We start from the raw sequence: 22,348 nt of genomic DNA, 5'->3' as shown, positions 1-22,348 counted from the left end.
CTGCAGTTACATCGGATACATATCTGATTTGTACCCACATACGAAAGAGGCCATGGTTGGATTACAAAAAATTTTGAATTGTACTGTTTACATTGAGGGCTTCACGGTGGCAGAGGGGTTAGTGCGTCTGCCTCACAATACGAAGGTGCTGCAGTCCTGGGTTCAAATCCAGGCTCGGGATCTTTCTGTGTGGAGTTTGCATGTTCTCCCCGTGAATGCGTGGGTTCCCTCCGGGTACTCCGGCTTCCTCCCACTTCCAAAGACATGCACCTGGGGATAGGTTGATTGGCAACACTAAAATTGGCCCTAGTGTGTGAATGTGAGTGTGAATGTTGTCTGTCTATCTGTGTTGGCCCTGCGATGAGGTGGCGACTTGTCCAGGGTGTACCCCGCCTTCCGCCCGATTGTAGCTGAGATAGGCGCCAGCGCCCCCCGCGACCCCGAACGGGAATAAGCGGCAGAAAATGGGTGGGTGGGTGGGGGGGTGTTTACATTGACATAAAAAAATTGTTAAAAAAAAATCTGAATTGACCTGCAGTGCGGACTTACATTAGCTTAAAGGGGAAAAGCACTTTTTAGGGGGGAGTTTTACATCATTATGTAAGACATGACGGATGGATCTTCTTTTTCATGCATTCTAAATACAAAATAACTGTTAAAAAAAGTCAGCTTACAGTTGAGCTAATGGGAGCTCCTCTATAAAATCTAATAAATAACAATACTCCATTTACATTTTGTGACTTACATCTTAACCAAGTATTAGTGATATTGTCATTATACACGCTAACGCAGACTAACTTTTTATATCCATCCATCCATCTTCTTCCGGTTATCCGAGGTCGGGTCGGGGGGGCAGCAGCCTAAGCAGGGAAGCCCAGGCTTCCCTCTCCCCAGCCACTTCGTCTAACTCCTCCCGGGGGACCCCGAGGCGTTCCCAGGCCAGCCAGGAGACATAGACTTTTTATAGTGGCGACGTAATCACTTCCGTGTCTCCCTATGTTTACGTCATCGAGTGGTCTGCTGTTTCCTCCCTTCCCTGCTCACTCTAAGTTTATCGTGGATCATAAATTATGCTTCTCACCTGGACAGTAGATGGCTGAGGATATAATCCAACAAGTTGGGACACTTTGACCGCCATATAGGACCTGGAACTGGCGAGGATGACACGAAAAGTTTTTTCCCCCCAACTCCGTTTCCTTGCGAGGATTATGAGACATTTTTCATCTAAATGGGAATATATGAACATCCTAGCAGTTGGCATCCTAATGACAGCAGACCTTATACAGTAAGTGATGTTTTATTATGTTTGTTGGCTCTCACAAAGTCTGCTGTGAGCAGAAATCAGTGATGAAGAAAAAAATGTGATGCGTTTTTTCAATTAATGCGCCGCGTATGCTTAAAATTATCACAGTACATAATAAATATTAAAGGTCATATTATAAATGTGCCGGTTACTACATTACTAATATACTTACATCATGTGTACAAAACCCTAATGGAGATGTTTGGATGGTTTTAAAGGCTCTATAGGCAGCATTGAACGGCGCACATAGGCTCCATTGTAAGCGACCTTTCATATAATCAATGTCAATCAATGTTTGTATAGCCCTAAATCACAAGTGTCTCAAAGGGCTGCACAAGCCACGACATCCTTGGTTCAGATCCCACATAAGGGCAAAGAAAAACTCAAAACCCATTGGGATGTCAATGTGAATGACTATGAGAAACCTTGGAGAGGACCGCAGATGTAGGTGACAGCCCCCCCCCCCCCCAGGGGAGACCGGATGCAATGGACGTCGAGTGGGTCTAGCATAATATTGTGAAAGTCCAGTCCATAGTGGATCTAACGTAATAGTGAGAGTCCAGTCCATAGTGGGACCAGCAGGACACCATCCCGAGCAGAGATGGTTCAGCAGCGCAGACATGTCCACAACCGACGCACAGGCGAGCGGTCCACCCCGGGACCCGACTCTGGACAGCCACCACTTCCTCCATGGCCATGGTCATCTAATATATTTAATATTTAGAATGCATTTAAAAATCAATCTGTCGTCATGTCTTTCATAATGATTGTGAACGATAGGCAAAATTACAAAAAAAGTGCAGTTCCTCGTTAACAGGCAAACCAAACATGCATAACATAGATGTCGGTTCTTTGTTTGGACACTCGTTTAAGGGAATGATACGTGGCCAAATGGACGATAACCGAAACAGTCTATGAAAATTGCCAAATATTTTGACAATAATAATATGAAAACTTGGTCGTAGAAAACATTTACCGTAAGAGCTGCTATTATAGCTGAGCTGTATATTTGCGCTGGTTTGCGGTAAAATAATGACATGTGGGGAGTCTGATACAACATTAGACATGTGAAGAAGAGCGACATCTAATGTGTTTACATTTGGGATTACAAATTAATTAACTGACAAGAGGTGATAATGTGCTTGTCATCTATAAGTTGTGTCGTCTCTTTCTCTACCCTCCTTTTATTTCAAAGACATTTACTGGTCACTTCATTAGGTACACCCACGCCTTTATTGAGAACCAATGCAAGAGGACTGTAACATCAAAAACTGCAATTCATAATGCAGTATTATATAGAAAGTAACTAATACAAATCTACACTGACCAGACAATTTATTATGTACATGTGCACAATCTAACCAACAAAAACTCTTGAAAGAGTTACAAAATGTGTTTCATATGTAAATCTCTGACTCTTTTAAAATACAATTTTCCACCTTGTGTGTAAACAAGATCCCAGAACACCTTATGAGGATGACTTTTCGAAGCCATCTATGAGATACAAAATGTCTCCTATTTTGCCTGTAAAGACAAAAGTGTTTTGGTGGAGACAGGAAGAGAACTAAAGGAGGAAGAAGAAGAAGGGGAGAATGCCTGCAGTGATGAGTGGTCCAGAGGTGTATGGTAGAGAGACTCCAGGGGAAATCCTGAGGTGTGTGTGTGTGTGTGTGTGTGTGCGTGGGTGTGTGTGCACGTGTGTGTGGGTGTGTGTGTGGCCATGCAAACGTGTTCTACAGATGTAATAATTCATACCGTGATAATTAGAACTCGAGGGACTCTATGTCACACACCCCAGGTACCATCTCGTTTTACACACACACACCCACACGCACGCACGAACACACACCACACACACACAGGCTTTCTCTCTTCACTTATTTCTTATGCCTATTTATCTTGTCTTCCTCAAACTTTGGCTGCTCCGTATTAATTATATCGTCGCTGCTGCAGATTCCCATAGTTGTTCAGCTGTTAGGCCGTGCAGGATTTGAATGAGGTTGTAATCTAAAAATTGGCTTTATGCAATCGCTACACAACTTGGTCAGAAATATATGTATCTATGGTGGCTTGTCATGAAGTCTGATGGTTGTTAATAGTTTAAGTACAAAGTAATATTGTTGTTTTTTAAGAAGAATAAAAAAAAGTTAAAACACATAATTTTCATATAAGACAAGAATAAAAAGCTTGACAAGTAAATATCAAAACTTTTACATAAACTCAAAACAACCTCTCTCTAGGGATCGTCCTATTGATTGTGTAATATCTTTCAATGTTACGCACCATTATTTATTTGAACACATTTGGACTGTTTATTATCATACTGTACATTTCTAGCTTTTAAAAAATAATAATATAGTGACTTAATAACTTCATTTTCATTAAGTTCTTATTATATTTTTTTCTTGTTATAATAAAAAAATGTTTGTCAAATTATTGAAATTATATTTTGTCGTATTTCAACTTATAAATAACTTTACCCACATAATATAACAACTTTATTGCCCTCAGGTTGTGTGGTACACAATGCTGCCTTCTGTGCAGACTAAACGGTTGTATGTAATAAAACATATATGCTGATTATCAGAACACCTACAATACTGGGAGAAAGAGATGCAAATATTATCATTTAGCACTTGCAACGTGATTCATCAAGACTGAAACTGTTTGCGTCTGTTTGTGTCAATGTTTAACACGTCTGGAAGGTACGTGCCAACTGGCTAAGGGCGATAATCCATCCATCCATCCATCCATTTTCCGTCACAACCTCTTCGCAGGCCCAACACGGATAGAAAGACTGTGGCTAATTTGCCCGTGCAAAACCGCATGTGCAAATTAGAAAATTCTGTGCACTATTAGTGGGTGTGCTGCATGTTAGTTTAGTCTTTATTTGAAGGGACAATGCACAGAGACATTAGGATCAAAGACAGATATGTTCTGCACCAGATTGTAGCTAAATAACAAATTTCCTACTGACGCTGTGTGTAGAATGAATAACAAGTGCAAAACTGGTTCACTTGTTTCCCTCCAACATTCATGTTATCATGCTCTACATCATAAGGGGTTTTGCAATGACAGACACCGAAGAGAGACCATCCTTCATGCACATGTCAACATACAGTGGGGCAAAAAAGTATTTAGACAGCCACCGATTGTGCAAGTTCTCCCACTTAAAATGATGACAGAGGTCTGTAATTTTCATCATAGGTACACTTCAACTGTGAGAGACAGAATGTGAAAAAAAATCCAGGAATTCATATTGTAGGAATTTTAAAGAATTTATTTGTAAATTATGGTGGAAAATAAGTATTTGGTCAACCATTCAAAGCTCTCCCTGATGGAAGGAGGTTTTGGCTCAAAATCTCATGATACATGTCTCCATTCACTGTCTCCTTAACACGGATCAATCGTCCTGTCCCCTTAGCAGAAAAACAGCCCCAAAGCATGATGTTTCCACCCCCATGCTTCACAGTAGGTGTGGTGTTCTTGAGATGCAACTAAATATTTTCTTCCTCCAAACACGACGAGTTGAGTTAATACCAAAAAGTTTATTTTGGTTTCATCTGACCACATGACATTCTCCCAATCCTCTGCTTTATCATCCATGTATCCATTTTGGTCTTAACTCAACTCGTCGTTTTTGGAGGAAGAAGAATACTGAGTTGCATCCCAAGAACACCACACCTACTGTGAAACATGGGGGTGGAAACATCATGCTTTGGGGCTGTTTTTCTGCTAAAGGGACAGGACGATTGATCCGTGTTAAGGAAATAATGAATGGGTCCATGTATCGTGAGATTTTGAGCCAAAACCTCCTTCCATCAGTGAGAGCTTTGAATGGTTGACCAAATACTTATTTTCCACCAGAATTTACAAATAAATTCTTTAAAATTCCTACAATGTGAATTTCTGGATTTTTTTTACCACATTCTGTCTCTCACAGTTGAAGTGTACCTATGATGAAAATTACAGACCTCTGTCATCATTTTAAGTGGGAGAACTTGCACAATCGGTGGCTGACTAAATACTTTTTTTGCCCCACTGTATATGGACTGACAGAAATAGAAATATCAGACATATTGTCTGTCCAGGAATTCCATCTTGAGCTGATGGATGACTGAAGGGCTGATTTGATGTAACCAGACACCAATATTAATCAAATTATCTCTTACATGACAAAACTTTTTGCGGCACTACATTTTCTTGTGTCTACATCATTCTAGAGCACCATTGCAGTCTGTGCCGGTGTCTCCCAGAGCACACTTTCGGCATGCTAAAAAGTGAGTTCCGTTGTCGATCACACTGGAGGAGCGCTTCCACTTTATATTGCTCAGAAGAGGTGGCAAATATTATAGTTGTGTGTTGCATGATCCACAATATAGCAATACACTAAGGGTTGGAGCATGACAGATGGGGAAAGCAAATAGTACATGCAAAAACCTCATTGAAATAGATCTGTCTGCATCACCTTTGCACTTGTCAATTGCGCACACAGTCTTAATGTTCCCCTATGCTACAGCGTCCGCTCTATGCACAGCTTTCTGATGGCGTCATGATGTACTGTCGTCATGCTCTTGAACATGTGATTTGCAATTCTCTTCTAAAACGCTAAAGGGCAGTGTCTCCTGATGCAGCAGACACAGTGGTCGTTAACTATAAATATTTACCTTCATCTCTATTAGTGACCAATGACGACCGCTACATCCAGACTGTTGTTGGCGAGGGAACTAACTTTTCAGAGATCAGTCTACTTTTTAATTATATGTTTTGCTCATATACCCCAGGAAAAGACTGTGAAACTGCTGACGAGTCGTGGCAGAGGATGGGCAAATGTGCAATGCATTTCAGGCCTTTACAAAAATACTATTATAAAGCTTCAAATGACTTTGACTCAAGGTAGTTTTTAGCTTATATAAACGAAATGCACATTTATAAAAATCTAAATGTAAAATTTAACTCTATGAGTACAGTGTTTACTGTATCTCATTTGATTGTGCAGGTGTACCTAATAAGGCGTTGTAGGAGTATATTGTGTTTTGATACAGTCAATGAGCATGTGGTTCCTGCAGGTGCACGTCTTTGTTAGAGATAGTGTCCCTGCTGCTGGGCGGTGTGCAATGTCAATGTTTCAGCTGTAAATTATGACAGTTATGGTGGTTCAGCGGGAGGAGAGAAAAAGAACAGGATAATAAATCACCCGCGTTTACACTCACCTCTGAGAGACGGCAAACTATGGCAGGGGGGTGCTGCCACATAGATGATCGAAAGACGGTTTATGAATTATAAGGACCGCTTACAATATTGAAGAATCTACAAAAAGACGCTGAGGGAGTTTTTATGGGCAGAAAAAAACACATTAGGGAATAGAGATGCGCGGATAGGCAATTATATTATCCGCATCCGCATCTCCAAAGTCGTCATCCACCCGTCGTTCACCCGAACCAACATTTTGTCAGTACCGTACCCACCCGCCAACCGCCCGCTGAAATACATCAGAGATTGTCCGCCTTTACCACTCACAGAGCTATTTAACCCTGTTTCACAGAGTAATGATGACAGTTGGAGCCGCTAACGTTCCCGCGACTATCCATTGCCTTAAACACCTTCAACAACATGTATGAACCGATTGTTGGTCCGGCAATATGTTAAGTGCAGCTTGCGCAATTACACGTTCAAGATTGAAAGGCATACTGGGTGATACAGAGTACACTGATGGTTGTGATATAAACAAGTTTAACACTTACTAATATGCGCCACGCTGTGAAGCCACACCCAACAAGATTGACAAACACATTTCGGGAGAACATCCTCACAGTAACACAACATAATCGCAACACAACAAATACCCATAATCCTTTGTATCCGTTACACTACCTGAATATATTTTACACCCCCGCGCCCCAACCCCGCTCACCTTACAGACGCACAGGGTTTGCTGCTAGCGGTGTGTATAAAATAGTCAGGAGTGTCATGAATACAAAGGATTATGGGTATTTGTTGTGTTGCGTTTATGTTGTGTTACTGTGAGGATGTTCTCCCGAAATGTGTTTGTCGTTCTTAATTGGTGTGGCTTCACAGCGTGGCGCATATTACTAAGAGTGTTAAAATTGTTTATATCACAACCATTAGTGTACTCTGTGTCACCCAGTATGCCTTGCAGTCGTGTGCGTGTTGCCGCGGAAGCCACACACAACATGATGCTGGACTGACAAGCAGATCGTACATGTTGTAGTAGGCGACAAAGCCAATGGCTTCATAGCACGTCCTAATACTTATTAACTGGGTGACTACCGGCAGTCATTCAGGAGAACAATAGCGTCTCTCATTGTCTTCTTCGCTTTACGACACGGGTCTTAATTGGCACTTTGAATGGCAAAGGATACCAATCCCTGAACCATGCATATCAAATATTTCCGGATGGTTCAACCGCCACCCGCCCGAATCTAATTATAATTAATTTTTTCGTCATGTCAACCGCCAGACCCGCGGTTTATCCGCAGACTCCGCGGATCAGACCGCTAACCGCGCATTTCTATTAGGGAATAATGTTCATAGTTTTTAACCTGTCCTTTAAGTGCCAGAATCAAAAGTTAAAAAAAATTAAGGACGACGAATGTTTTCTGTCTGAATGTGTTGGCCCTGCAATGAGGTCCAGCACCCCCGTCACTCCGAGAGGGACAAGCGGTAGAAAATGGATGGATGGATGAGGAAGTGTTAAAGCAATAGTATGAATATTTGGATGCTAAATTAAGGGCCTGATCTACTGTAGTAAAGGTTTGCGTGTATTAAAACACTTGCAAACTTGATATCAGAGCTTGTGTGCAATTCATTAGCGTGCCTGTCTTTATGAATGTTCAAAATATATGCTGATCATCAGAACGCCCACAATACTGGGAGGAGGAGATGCAAATATAATCATTCAGCACGCACAATGGGATTTATCAATGCTGATCACTGTTCTGTGGGCGCAATCTCACATTTTTATTTAGCACATCTGAAAAGTATGTACAAACTGAGATAGTTGTATTATGTTTTTATTTTCATACACAGAAAGAGAGAGAGAAAAAAAGAATAGTATACAATGTAAAGCAAAAACCTGTGTGGGACAGGTTAAAAAGACCCTAAGGTCTTGTGAAGTTACACACACGGTTGTGAGCAAAGCACTAAGACGGACGATGGACAGAAAATCTTCCGACCGTGTGTGTCTCAACATATTTGGGCTGTCATATATAAAAAATATTAGACATGTCTAATCAGCAATATCTATTTAGAATGTTATTGCTGCTGTATGACCAAAGGCTGCCCTATTCAACTGGCGGCCCGCAGGCCACATCTGGCCTGCCGAAGCATTTAATTTGGCCCGCCGAACAACACCCAAATAGGCTTTATGAAACCATTCAAAACAGGGTTGCTAATGCAAGCTGTACTCTCGCCACCCCGCAGAAGCCAACAGCAAAGCATGTATGTTACAATAAAATACAGCAGGGGTTGAATTGATTAACGTGGACCACGACTTAAACAAGTTGAAAAACTTATTCGGGTGTTACCATTTTGTGGTCAATTGTATGGAATTTGTACTGAACTGTGCAGCCTACTAATAAAAGTTTCAATCAATCAATCAAACAATCAATCAATCAATCAATCAATCAATCAATCAATCAACCAATCAATCAGAGTAGAACAAGATGGCACTCTCGACCATGAAAAAAATCTAAATAAATCTAAAAAATCTGACTTAACAGCGGCCGGACAAAAATATAAATGTATTGAAATAGCTGACTTTTTGATATATTTTGTATTCGTGGTTGTGTTGTTTTTGGCTGTTTAACTTTGACGATCAGAACTAGTGTTATACATTTAGTGCTAAATTTGACCAGTAGAGGGCAATAAACCATAGGTTTAATTGTGTTAAACCACACGTATTTGTTGTGTGTATGAACAGGATATCTTCTATTTTATTTATGTAAAATACACAATGTATATTATACTTTTGTAATGTTTAAATTTTTAGTCTTACAAACCTAAAAAAGGAAGGAAATAAAACTGAGGAAGAAAAACAATTTAAAAGAATGAAAATCAATCATCAACAAAATGTTTCTTCATGTTGTGAACTGTCTGTCTAGCTGCACACGCTGGAAACAAGAAGAGAGGGCAGAATAATAAATGTATTGACAGTGCAGTGTGAAGAAAGCTGATCTGTTTACTTTATAAATAAGTAAACACAGTCTCAAAGGAATATAACCTGCGGAGGCACTTTGTAAAGAAACATCCAAATGTTGATGTCTGGCCCCTGAGACCTTGGGCCCCGGAAACTTTGGCCCTCTTCATTGTGTAGTTGAATAGCCCTGACATAAGAGGTTGATTAAAACAAATTTGATTACACCGTTTTGGTGTCTGCTTCTGTTTTTTTTTTGTCAAATGCTGTTCATTTTCTTATTTAGAAAACATCTTTCTGTGTGGAGTTTACATGTTCTCCCCGTGACTGTGTGGGTTCCCTCCGGGTACTCCGGCTTCCTCCCACCTCCAAAGACATGCATCGGGGGATAAGTTGATTAGCAACAGTAAATTGGCCATAGTGTGTTAATGTGAGTGTGAATGTTGTCTGCGACTTGTCCAGGGTGTACACCGCCTACCGCCCGAATGCAGCTGAGATAGGCTCCAGCGACGCCCCCCGCAACCCCAAAAGGGACAAGCGGTAGAAAATGGATTGATGGATGTAATGAAAAACCTCTTGTATGAAAAGACGTCTTTCAATAAACCTTTTCTTGCGTTTGGATCATTTCAGGCGCATGATTGCACTGCTGTTTCTGCGCTAAAAATAGTTTCTGTTGTCTCAAGAGTGTGATTCTCTTTTGCAGAAAATGTGGTCAAGTTGATAGGTGCCGTTAGTTAATCAACATCACACACGGGTTGAGGGCACAGCAACATTAATGTGAAGGACACATAGTGATTGACTTTTCAATTGATCACGCAGAACACGCCCACTAGTAGTATACACACAATTTTATAGTTTGCACGTGCTGTTTAACATGTGGTATTTGGATCTTAGTAGATCAGGCTTTATCTGTTTTACATGTATGGAAAATTGACAGTTTTTTGGTTGACAATTTAAAGTATTTTTTTTTAAGTCCTTGTAATACGGAATACAGAATTGTGTTATTGCTATGACAACCTATCGGTAATAATGTTGGACCAGCAAAGACATCTCTAATGTTGCAATAGCACTAGCTTCTTGCGAACTTCACAGTTTAGTATAGCGTTCAGTGTTGTACACAACTTTGCAAATGACGAGTTACGTTTATTTTCAAGACATGAAAGGTGTGTAACAACAATGGGAGGCCAAATATTGTCTATCCTAAACAATAGTAACACAGACATGTTCTATTAGCATACAGCCATGTCTGTGTTGGAGTGTGCAATTGTAATCCAATTGTATATACCAGTGGTTCTCAAATGGGGGTACGCGTACTTCGGGGGTACTTGAAGGCATGCCAAGGGGTAAGTGAGATTTAAAAAAAAATATTCTAAAAAAAGCAACAATTCAAAAATCCTTTATAAATATATTTATTGAATAAAACTTCAACAAAATATGAATGTAAGTTCATAAACAGTGAAAAGAAATACAACAATGCAATATTCAGTGTTGACAGCTAGATTTTTTGTGGACATGTTCCATGAATATTGATGTTAAAGATTTTTTTTTTGTGAAGAAATGTTTAGAATTAAGTTCATGAATCCAGATGGATCTCTATTACAATCTCCGAAGGGGGCACTTTAAGTTGATGATTACTACTATGTGTAGAAATCTTTATTTATAATTGAATTACTTGTTTATTTTTCAACAAGTTTTTAGTTATTTTTATATCTTTTTTTTCCCAAATAGTTCAAGAAGGACCATTACAAATGAGCAATATTTTTGCACTGTTATACAATTTAATAAATCAGAAACTGATAGCATAGAGCTGTATTTTACTTCTTTATCTCTTTTTTTCAACCAAAAATGCTTTGCTCTGATTAGGGGATACTTGAGTTAAAACATTTTTCACAGGGGCTACATCACTGAAAAAAGGTTGAGAACCACTGGTATATACTGTACAACAGTGCCTTAAATACTGTATACTGTGGAGACCCGCAAAAAAAAAAACTGCTCTATATTGAATTAATGTTGCATATTATCCCTTTTAAAATGCAGAGGTACCTCGAGATGCTAGTCGACCAGCTTACAAGTTTTTTGGGATGTTAAGTGAAATTAATTATATTTTTATTAGCGCTTTTCATTAGAGACTCAAAGCGCTTTACATGGTGAAATCTCCATCTTTAAGTTACATTTAAACCAGTGTGGGTGGCACTCGGAGCAGGTGGGTAAAGTGTCTTGCCCAGGGACACAATGGCAGTGACTAGGATGACAAAAGCGGAGATAATACCTGGAACCCTCAAGTTTCTGGCACAGCCACTCTATCAACCGAGCCATGCCGCCCTAATAAAGCCGTCTATTGGCCAATTGTTCTGCTTTAGGTTGCGAGCAAAAATTTGTATTATGAGCCGCCGAACCACTAGTTGCCGTAACAAATAACACAGTCAACCCCGTGAGAGCACCGTGTTTTACTCGCTAGGTTTATTTTACATCAAGAGAGTGACATAACTTTGTTTTTCAGTCATGGGAATGAATGAAGTCAGTGCGAAGGACAAACATTAGTGAGAAGAAGCAGATGATATCCACTGAATTAAAGAAATCTCCAAAAGATTTAACCGAGCGTGGCGCAGCACTGCTAATCTACACCCTACTAAAGCAGGAGTAGTCTAACGCCAACCAAGGGTGTTTAAATAATATAACATTTATCCATGAAAATATGGAGAAGCTGCTGACAGTGTGTTTGATGGAACAGCAATCCATCCATCCATTTTCTACCGCTTATTCCCTTTCGGGGTCGCGGGGGGCGCTGGCACCTATCCCAGCTACAATCGGGCGGAGGGCAGGGTACACCCTGGACAAGTCGCCACCTCATCGCAGGGCCAACACAGATAGACAGACAACATTCACACTCACATTCACACACTAGGGCCAATTTAGTGTTGCCAATCAACCTATCCCCAGGCGCATGTCTTTGGAAGTGGGAGGAAGCCGGAGTACCCGGAGGGAACCCACGCATTCACGGGGAGAACATGCAAACTCCACACAGAAAGATCCCGAGCCTGGATTTGAACCCAGGACGGCAGGAACTTCGTATTGTGAGGCAGACGCACTAACCCCTCTGCCACCGTGAAGCCCATGGAACAGCAACTCGGACTAAATATCATAGAACTTTGCTCTCCAAATAAAGCCTGTAAATGATTATTACTTTACTTCAGTACAGTAGCTGTTGATTGTTTTTGATGTAGTATTCTTTTTTTAACTAAAAGTTTTTCTTTTTAAAAAGCGTGGTACAGGTTAAAAGCGTGGTGTTTTATAGGGTCGACCACTGATTAGATTTCTTCAAATTAATTTCAATAGGTGATGCGGTTTCACAAACAAGCAGGAACCAGTTAAACTTGTATCCTGAAGTACCATTGTACAATGAAATTGTTGTGTCTCTGTCTGTGTTGCACTCAAATATGTTAATGTCTGTTTCTGTCTCCACTGACAACACAAAGACATTGAAAACAAATTTGCAGTGTCTTGGGTTCTGTCCTTGGGTTTTATGTGTCTCTTTTGGCCTGATCTACAAAGAACCAAACAAGACGTCAAAACTGAATGTGCAAATTAGTAATTGCTGTGTACTATTAGTGGGCGTGTCGCATGTTAGTTAGTTTAGTCTTGATTTGAATGGACAATGCAAAGAGACATTAAAATAAAAAAAATATATGTTCTGCACCAGATTGTAGCTAAATAGCTAATTTCCTACTGAGACTCTGAAGAATTAATTGTTTAACTGGTGCAGACTGGTGCAGACCGCCCTACTTGAATTTGTTTTTTGCTTGTATTTAGCGGCTTCACCATGGAAACACTTTTTTCCCTCCACATTCATGTTATCATGCTCTGCAACATGTGGGGTTTTGCAAAGTTGTTGAAAAAAAACCTCACATCCATAATCTGTATCACTTTTTCTGCAATACAGAATCGCAATCTATACAAACGAAGCTATTTCTAGCACACAGAGGCACAGCACCGCAGCGTATTGACGCGTCTCGAATGATCGAATTGCAAGAAAATGCATATTGCAAGACGTTTTTTCATATAAGTATTTTGATTAAAAAAAAACACACCACAGACACCAGAACACATCAACTGAATCTGTTTGAATCAGTCCCTTAAATCCAGCAGCTATATCATTATATTTCTGAAGACGACATGTCTATTATGTTTTATTCATGACTGATCAAATATGTTGACACAGACATACACATAGGACAAAGTATTGCCTGTCTAGCAGTCTTTGCAGAGCGATTATTGCCTTTCTCATTGCCATCTGTTTAACTGTGACAGACATACTAAATAGGGATGCAAAATAGCGGCCGCAGAACAGTTTCAACACTGATAAATTACATTGTGTTATATTTGCAGCTTATGCTCCCAGTATTGTGGCCAAATCTCGAAATCAACATAAGTTCTCCCCATTCATGAAAACAGACACGCCAAATGTATTGCGTTTCTGATTTTGCTCACTCAAGTATACAAGTTTGTAGATCAGAGCTGTCAAGTTTGCACGTGATTAAATTCACGCAAACCTTTAATCGATCATGCCCTGTGTCTTTTCACTAACTCCAATGAACAAAAACATCCTTTTTCATTCTCCCACTTATGTACTTTTCAATGTATCTTCGGTCAAACTGTCTCCTTACTTCTACTCAACTGCAGCAAAGATTTAGGATTGCTTTACGGATCGCATGTGTTTTCCCTTGATAATAGCACACACACACACGCACGCACGCACGCACACACACGCACGCACACGCACACACACACACGCACTTACTCTCTATCCCCATACCATCCCTGAATTTCTGGCCACATTCTGTCGTTTGACTCTTGTGTGGCCTGTGGTTTGAAATAGATGGAAGACTACAATAAATCTAAGAGACAGGCAAGGGAGGTAATGTTTGGGATTTACAGTTTAGATCATAATGAAGACGAATGAGTGCACTTTTGGGATTTTTTTTTCTGTTTTACCAAAAGAGAAGAATAAAACAGAGAAACAATAGGATTAGTGTGCAAACGTATATTGATTGTTGCCACATAAGTTTGTCACATTTTGTTGTAGCAAAATAAATAAGGTAGTAGGGGTGCACATTTTTGGGGTTTTACATTACAATCTTAATCATCTCGTTTTTAAATCAATTCATCATTTTTAAAATTGGATTTAAAATAAATAAAAACTTTTTTTTATAAGAGCCACTTTTAAAAAATATTTTTTTAGCCCTCTAAATGCAACCAAAAGGAGTTTTTCTAATCTGCAACCTGTTTTAAAAAAAGTTTCATTAGAACTATTATTTCATATGATACATTGCGAGAATCGGTTTGAACCGAGAATCATGTGTATTTGTCACCCCAGAAATCGAAATCAGATCGAAATGTTAGGTGATCAACGATTCACACCCCTATGAGGTAGCACCTTAACATATACTGTATGCATCTGAATTTTTCTTCTCTTTATTGTTTAACTGTCTTTCAATTTTACATTGGATTCTCAGGTGCTAAATATTTTGTTTTTTAGATATGTTAATACTAACCGTTTTAATTGTTAGCCAGTTATCTGGTAAACTCTTTTCATCCCAACAATACATATGAGCTTTAGTGTTAAATGTCTATTCCAGTTTTCCCTGGCTGCATTACTGTACTATTAGACCGTGCTGATTTTTTTTTACGAGCTCCTGCGCCTCCCCTTAAGTATTGAGTGCCCGCAAGAACTGAGGCAAACAGATAATAATGGCTAACAATTAGTACCAACAGTATTTCTAAGAGTAAGACATTTATTTGCCTTAAGTGGATGACACGCAGAGCCACTAATTCCATCTAGAGGAAGCGATTATTTGAGGTTATATGGTACAATGATCTATGCGACAATTATGTCCTTCTTCCCATTACTTCCTCAAGATGGATAGAAGGAGCACAAAATTAAGGTTTTCGAAGTGGCCCAATAGACCTGTGTTGTGAGCGGTCACCAGAGCTTTAATAATGCAGCATGGGGGGCTCAGTCAGGACCTGGGAAATGGGCATCAGTGCACAAAGGAAGGTGGTATAAACTATAGAGGCATCTCATTTAGAATTGGTGATTTATCAAGGCAGCAAGCTGCTGCATGCGTGGACCCTGTGAACCCTTTAGCAGTAAATATGCACGCATACACACAAACACACACACGTGCACACACGCACTCACACAAGCATACATACATGTGCATTCTTGCAGATTTACTTTCAGGCAAGCTATTAGGTCCTTTATTGGAGCAGTGAAATAACATAAATACCCATATCTATTTCACCAATGAAAAAAACACCATCTCTTATGTACATACATTATGTTATTTTTATGAAAATGCAATCCTAATCCTTCCAGTTTTAAGATATTACTGTGTCTGTTTGAATCTCTCTGTCCTTTCTCTGCTGTTTAGCACAGCGGCCACCTTTGCCTTTAAGACCTGACACCCCCCCTTACTGATGCGTTGCAGCGCTGTCCTCAAAGATTAGTGGTTCAAGCATGGATATTGTCACCATTTGACAACAAAAAATCATGTTAAAATATGGGAATTTAAGGGAACCATTTAAATACTGTAAGCGGCTGACAGTAAATAAGGGCAAAATATTGTAGTTTCCTGCTGAAAACGGTAGGTTTTCTACCTCTCTGCCCTGGATCAGAACTGTACTGTAAGAAAAAATGAGCTAAAATAAGAGGAAATCAGTCCATTCATGGTGCTATTTGTCTTGTAAATAAATGCGACACTAAAGCAGATTTACAGTAAAGTGATATCGCACTAGGGCTGGGCAATATGGCCTTTTATTAATATCTCGATATTTTTAGGCCATGTCACGATACACTATATATATGTCGATATTTTGCCTTAGCCTGGAATGACCACTTGATGCGTATAACCACAGCGGTATGATGATTCTATGTGTCTATATTAAAACATTCTTGTTCATACTTCATTAATATATGCTTATTTTAAATTTTCATGCAGAGAGGGAAAACACAACTAAGTGAATTTACCAAATCTGTATTTATTAAACAGTTATTAAGCAGTAAGCAGTGGCACAAACATTCATGTCATTTCCAAAACAGAAAGTGCAAGATTGTCTGAGACATTTTAAAACAAGCTATGAGTGCACTTTTGTGCATGATGTCACTAAGATGACATATCAAAACAACACTAAATTTAAGTGCACTTTTTGTACAAAACGCCACTACAATAGTTTAAAACTAATAAAGTGCACTTTTGTGCATGTTGTCACAATAAGTGTCAAATAAAAATGAGCTGTACAATAGGAAATCAAATAGTGTATGTCCTTCGCTATGTGGTAGGTTCCTGTGGACGTTATCTCATTCTGTTGTTGACTATTTTTTTCATACGGTGTTGATCTGGAAATAGTTGCTTCAGCATTTTGTTGGTGTGGAACCGACCTGAGATGTTGACATTCGGAGTTTCAAGTACTCATTCTCTAGCGGGTGACTTTTCAAATGATGCTACAATAGCAGTGGTGCTACTTTTTGTTGCAACGCTTTTGCCGCATAATTGTTCAACATCTTCCCGCTTGAAGCCAAACCACCGCCAGACGATGGATCCCATGCTGTTTTTCTTGGGGATTAATTCTTCCTTAATTTGTTACCAGATTCGCACCTTCTCTCTCTCGCATTACCACCCGCACCGCACCGTTAGCATCACAACGAACGTTACCATGTCGCTACCTGTCAACCCTGTGGGAGCGTGTGACGTTGCACACGTGATGTATGTAAGAAGGTGCGCTTGTTTTCAGTCTCTGTGAGGAGAGACACGAAAGAGTGAGAAATGCATGTAGTGTAATGCCCGCAGCTAAAAGCAACTGCTTGAGAACGTATACTCGAATATCACGATATAGTCATTTTCTATATCGCACAGAGACAAACCCGTGATATATCGAGTATATCAATATATCCCCCAGCCCTATATCGCACACTAATTGTGTTTTTATTTTGTGTTTATCCACTACTTTTTTAGAAACATAAAAACACAACTCAACTCAAAAACTCATCAAGATCCAAATGAAGCTGACTCATTGTTCTACCTTCTCTATCCCCATCAGATTTCTCAGATGGTCTCGGAGGCGTCCAGAGAATGTTTTACCGAGGCCGCGCTGAACCGCTACAACACAAACTCGCCTTCACACACAAACTCTTTGTCACACACAAATTCACCTTCATACAGTCCGGCGACCACCACCTCTGCCAGCACAGCACAGACCACCGGCTCATCTGCTGCCTCTTTCTTTGCCAGGTAAGATGCACCTGCGTCAGCCTTGAACATGCGCTTCAATATCTGGACTATTGCCAGAAAGAAATATATAGTTCAGGTGACATTTGTCACTATATTACTTATTTGGTTACAGACTCCAAACAATAAGCTGCTTGTTTTCCTCAACATCTATTACTCTAGTTCAGTCCTTCTCAAATAGTGGGGCGAGCCCCCCTAAGGAGACGTACTTTATCAGTATCATGCTTCAAAAAGCTGTGCACTGCAAACAAATCATTAAAGCCATTAATCTTGGCTTCCTCATTGTGATTAAAAATAATCAGCTCAAATTGTTTTATTAATTGTTTTTTGTTTTATATATTGTGCTCCTGAGTTGTTGTTGCTGATCATATTGAATTATATATTATTTATTGAGTGAGTTTCATTGTATTTTTCAGTATGAAATGGTTCAAGTCAGTAAAAAAATATTTTTATTTTACTGGTAAATAAGGTTAACTTTTTTTTTTTTCAGACAAATTGGTTCACAATGTTAATGAATGTTAATAAACTTATTATTTAATCTACATTTTTTTCTTTTCTTAAATGTTGATGAGGATACAATGTTAAGTTAACCAATGATCGTCACACACACAGTAGGTGTGGTGAGATTATCCTCTGCCTAATGTAGATGTGCACTTAAAACAGTTTCATAGACAAATTCTACTTTTTATAGTCGCGGTGGAGGATGAATGGGGCACGGAACGTTTTTTTCATCCGTAACAGAAAATAATTGAGAAGCACCGCTCTTGTCAAAGCATTCCCAGATTTAGGTGGGGATACAACATGGGTGCAAGATCATTTTTTTGTGTGTTGTTGCTTGTAGAAGAAATTATTAAAGCAATAACATTGTAATTGTTTAGTTCATTTTGAGCAAAGTTAAATTAACATGTCCAAAAAGGAGTAGGAAGAAGCAGTGCTTATTTAATTCAAGCTTTATAAAACTGCCGGTGCCACATCTAAAGACACCAGGCCAATAAGATACAGTATGAATGTTGTGGATAAATTATTGATGACTACAGACAGGAAGCCGAAAATGACCAATAAATAATTCAGTCGCTGAGGCACTGTTGGAATTCACAAAGCAGTATCGATACTTCCCGAGATCCTACACAGTACACTATATCTCTGCTCTTCCTCTGTTTAATCTTGAATTGTGTTGATAATGCTTGACAATGTGACTGTCTTAAAGGGGAACAGCATTTTTTGAATGTTGCCTGTCATTCATAATCTTCATTTAAGACAAGCACACGTTTTGTTTTTTATGCACTCTAAGTAAATGCAAGCAAAAGTCTGAAACCTATGGGAGTCGCTCTGCTCTGCGTATAGAGCACTTAAAACACCCAAACACCTTCTTTAAGGTTCTATATACACGTTAAGTATACAATATATGTAACGTAGTAACAGGCACATTCACAATAACATGTAATATTCACGTACTTTGCTCATTTTAAGCTTACGACGGCGCATTAATTTAAAAAACGCATCACATTGTTCACTTTTTTTTCCAAAATCTTCACTGATTATTATCAATCAATGCTAGTCAATTCATGATTATTTATGTAGCCCTAAATCACGAGTGTCTTAAAGGGCTGCACAAGCCACGACACCATCCTCGGTTCAGATCCCACATCAGGGCAAGGAAAAACTCAACCCAATGGGACAATGTGACACCTTGGAGAGGACAGCAGATGTGGGGACCCCCTGCCCCCCAGTGTGACCGGTGCAATGGACGTCGAGAGGATCTAGCATTATATTGTGAGAGTCCAGTCCATAGTGGATCTAATAAAATAGTCAGAATCCAGTCCGTAGTGAAGCCAGCAAGAGACCATCCCGAGCGGAGACAGGTCAGCAGCACAGAGACGTCCTCAACCGATGCACAGGCGAGTGTTACAGGCCTCGCACTGAGTAGCCTGGTCCCAGTGTTAGTAATGGTGTGTCCTGTTTTATAGGGATAAAAATAAGACACGAAGTGCTTGATTGCGTTCTCATCGTAGGGTGTGGCCTGACTTTTTTTTATTAAACATTACTTAATTTCTTTACTCTCATTTACATTTCTATTGTGCTTTTAATCACATCCAAATGTTTTCGACAATGTAATTTCAAATCCACATTTGTTCATTCACATTGTTAAACAATTACATCTTTACTTTTGAAATGATAAAACAAATCCACAAAAACATGGAGGATTGATCGTTACATATCCCAACACTTTTTGTTTTGACATATGCATCACATAGCGGCACTGTTGCTTTAACAAACCTCTTCATTTTACATGTTTGCACTGTATTCTGACATAGCCTCGTTTTAATATTTCCATATTGTCACTGTCATTATAAATCAATTACAAATACACATACTGTTACCTGACTATACCTATTAAAAATCTCAACAATCAGTTTTTCTCAAACACGTCCACTTCCGCCGCCATTCCCGCCCAACCACGCGCTCACACACAAAGGGAGACATCGCTTTTTGAATGTTACAAATGTCATCACAAATACACACATTTAAAAAACATACTTCGATATTCCTATATCATCACACTTTACCGACCTGTTTTATAGGGATAAAAAGAAGACACGAAGTGCTTGATTGCGTTCTCATTGCAGGGTGTGGCCTGACTGAGTAACGAAGCACTAATGAGCACCTCCCATTTCCCTCCTTTCCTATACGAGTGCTCCCTCTGCTGGCGTGGCGGAATAACATGTCTGTGGCATTCAGCTTGGAACCTAACACTAACTGTGACTTTAGATATGAAAATACCTTGAACTAAATTACGATACTCTATTTACACATTCATTTTACAAAACAATTGTGACTAATTATAAATGTCACACGAGCGGTCCACCCCGGGTCCTGACTTTGGACAGCCCGTGCTTCATCTGTGGCAACCGAACCTGTGTCCCGCCTCCACGGGGGAGAGGGGGGCAGAGTAGAAAAGAAACGGCAGATAAACTGGTCTAAAAGGGGGATTTATTTTAAAGGCTAGAGTATACAAATGAGTTTTAAGATGGGACTTAAAAATGCTTCTACTGGGGTAGCATCTCTATCTGTTACCAGGAGGGCATACCAGAGTACTGGAGCCCGAATAGAAAACACTCTATAGCCCGCAGACTTTTTTGGGCTCTGGAAATCACTTATAAGCCGGAGTTCTTTGAACGCAGGTTTCTTGCCGGGACATATGGTACAATACAATCAGCAAGATAGGCTGGAGCTAGACCGTGTAGTATTTTATACGTAAGTAGTAAAACCTTAAAGTTGCGTCTTAAGTGCACAGGAAGCCAGTGCAGGTGAGCCAGTATAGGCGAAATATGATCAAACTTTCTTGTTCCTGTCAAAAGTCTAGCAGCTGCATTTTGTACTAACTGTAATCTTTTAATGCTCGACATAGGGAGACCCGAAAATAATACGTTACAGTAATGGAGTCGAGACGTAACAAACGCATGAATAATGGGTTCGTTACGTCTCATTATTACTCAATACAGACATCATAGAAAGACAATAAACATAATAAAACATCTTTCACTGTAAAATGTCTGCTCTCACCAGAATGCAGACTGTTAGGATGTTCATATATTCCTGTTTAGTTGAAAAATAACTCATAATCATCACAAAGAAAAAAGGAGTGTGGAACAAAGCGTCTTTCCGGGGTTTTTTTTTGCCATATCCGGGTTTGAGTTGGCTGTCAAAGTGTGTAGCAACTTCTCAGTTTATGTCCACGTAATTTTACTATCAATGGGAAAGGCATGATTTATTCTCAAGCTCCGACGCGAGAAAGCAGCTCACCAGCTCAGGATGTCAATATTCAGTATTAGCATAACAAAGTTGCCTCTCTCTGATCAATGCACCATGTACTGTAGGTCCTTAACGTTAGCACTTATAATAACAATATCGCTAATACTTGGTTAATATTCAAGGCACAAAATGTAAATGGAGTATTTTTGGCACTTTTTGGATGGTCATTTATTGGGTTTTATGGTCAACATATACACAATGATGCCATGGCTCCTATTGGCTCCATTGTAAGCGCAATTTTATTTACGAGTTAGAATGCATTAAAAAAAAAACATGTTTTTGTGTCTCATAAGGATTGTGAATTAAGGACAAAATTCCCCAAAAAGTGCAGTTCCCCTTTAAAACATGACCAGCTTTAATAGTCTAGAGCAGGGGTCACCAACCTTTTTGAAGCCAAGAGCTACTTCTCGTGTACTGATTAATGCGAAGGGCTACCAGTTTGATACACACTTAAATAAATTGCCAGAAATAGCCAATTTGATAAAAAAATGGGTATTTCTGTCTGTCATTCCGTCGTACATTTTTTTTCCTTTTACGGAAGGTTTTTTGTAGAGAATAAATAATGAAAAAAACACTTAATTGAACGGTTTAAAAGAGGAGAAAACACGAAAAAAAAGAAAATAAAATTTTCAAACATAGTTTATCTTCGATTTCGACTCTTTAAAATTCAAAATTCAACCGAAAAAAATTAAGAGAAAAACTAGCTAATTTGAATTTTTTTGAAAAAATTAAAAAACATTTTTATGGAATATTATTAGTAATTTTTCCTGATTAAGATTAATTTGAGAATTT

General features: G+C 39.3%; 1 protein-coding gene across 1 annotated transcript in view; it reads left to right on the top strand.

Moving 5' to 3' along the window:
- The window catches only part of LOC133535506 (kinesin-like protein KIF26B), a 123,212-nt gene that overhangs the window by 8,675 nt on the left and 92,189 nt on the right, over positions 1–22,348 (top strand). The window contains exon 3 of the mRNA XM_061875397.1: positions 17,556–17,746. Within this exon, the coding sequence (XP_061731381.1) occupies positions 17,556–17,746 (191 nt within the window). The remainder of the gene's footprint in view (positions 1–17,555; positions 17,747–22,348) is intronic.

Source organism: Nerophis ophidion, linkage group LG02 (assembly GCF_033978795.1).
Source record: "Nerophis ophidion isolate RoL-2023_Sa linkage group LG02, RoL_Noph_v1.0, whole genome shotgun sequence".
NCBI lineage: Eukaryota > Metazoa > Chordata > Actinopteri > Syngnathiformes > Syngnathidae > Nerophis > Nerophis ophidion.
The sequence above is the reverse complement of the archived record's forward strand: the minus strand, read 5'-3'. Positions and strand labels throughout refer to the sequence as shown.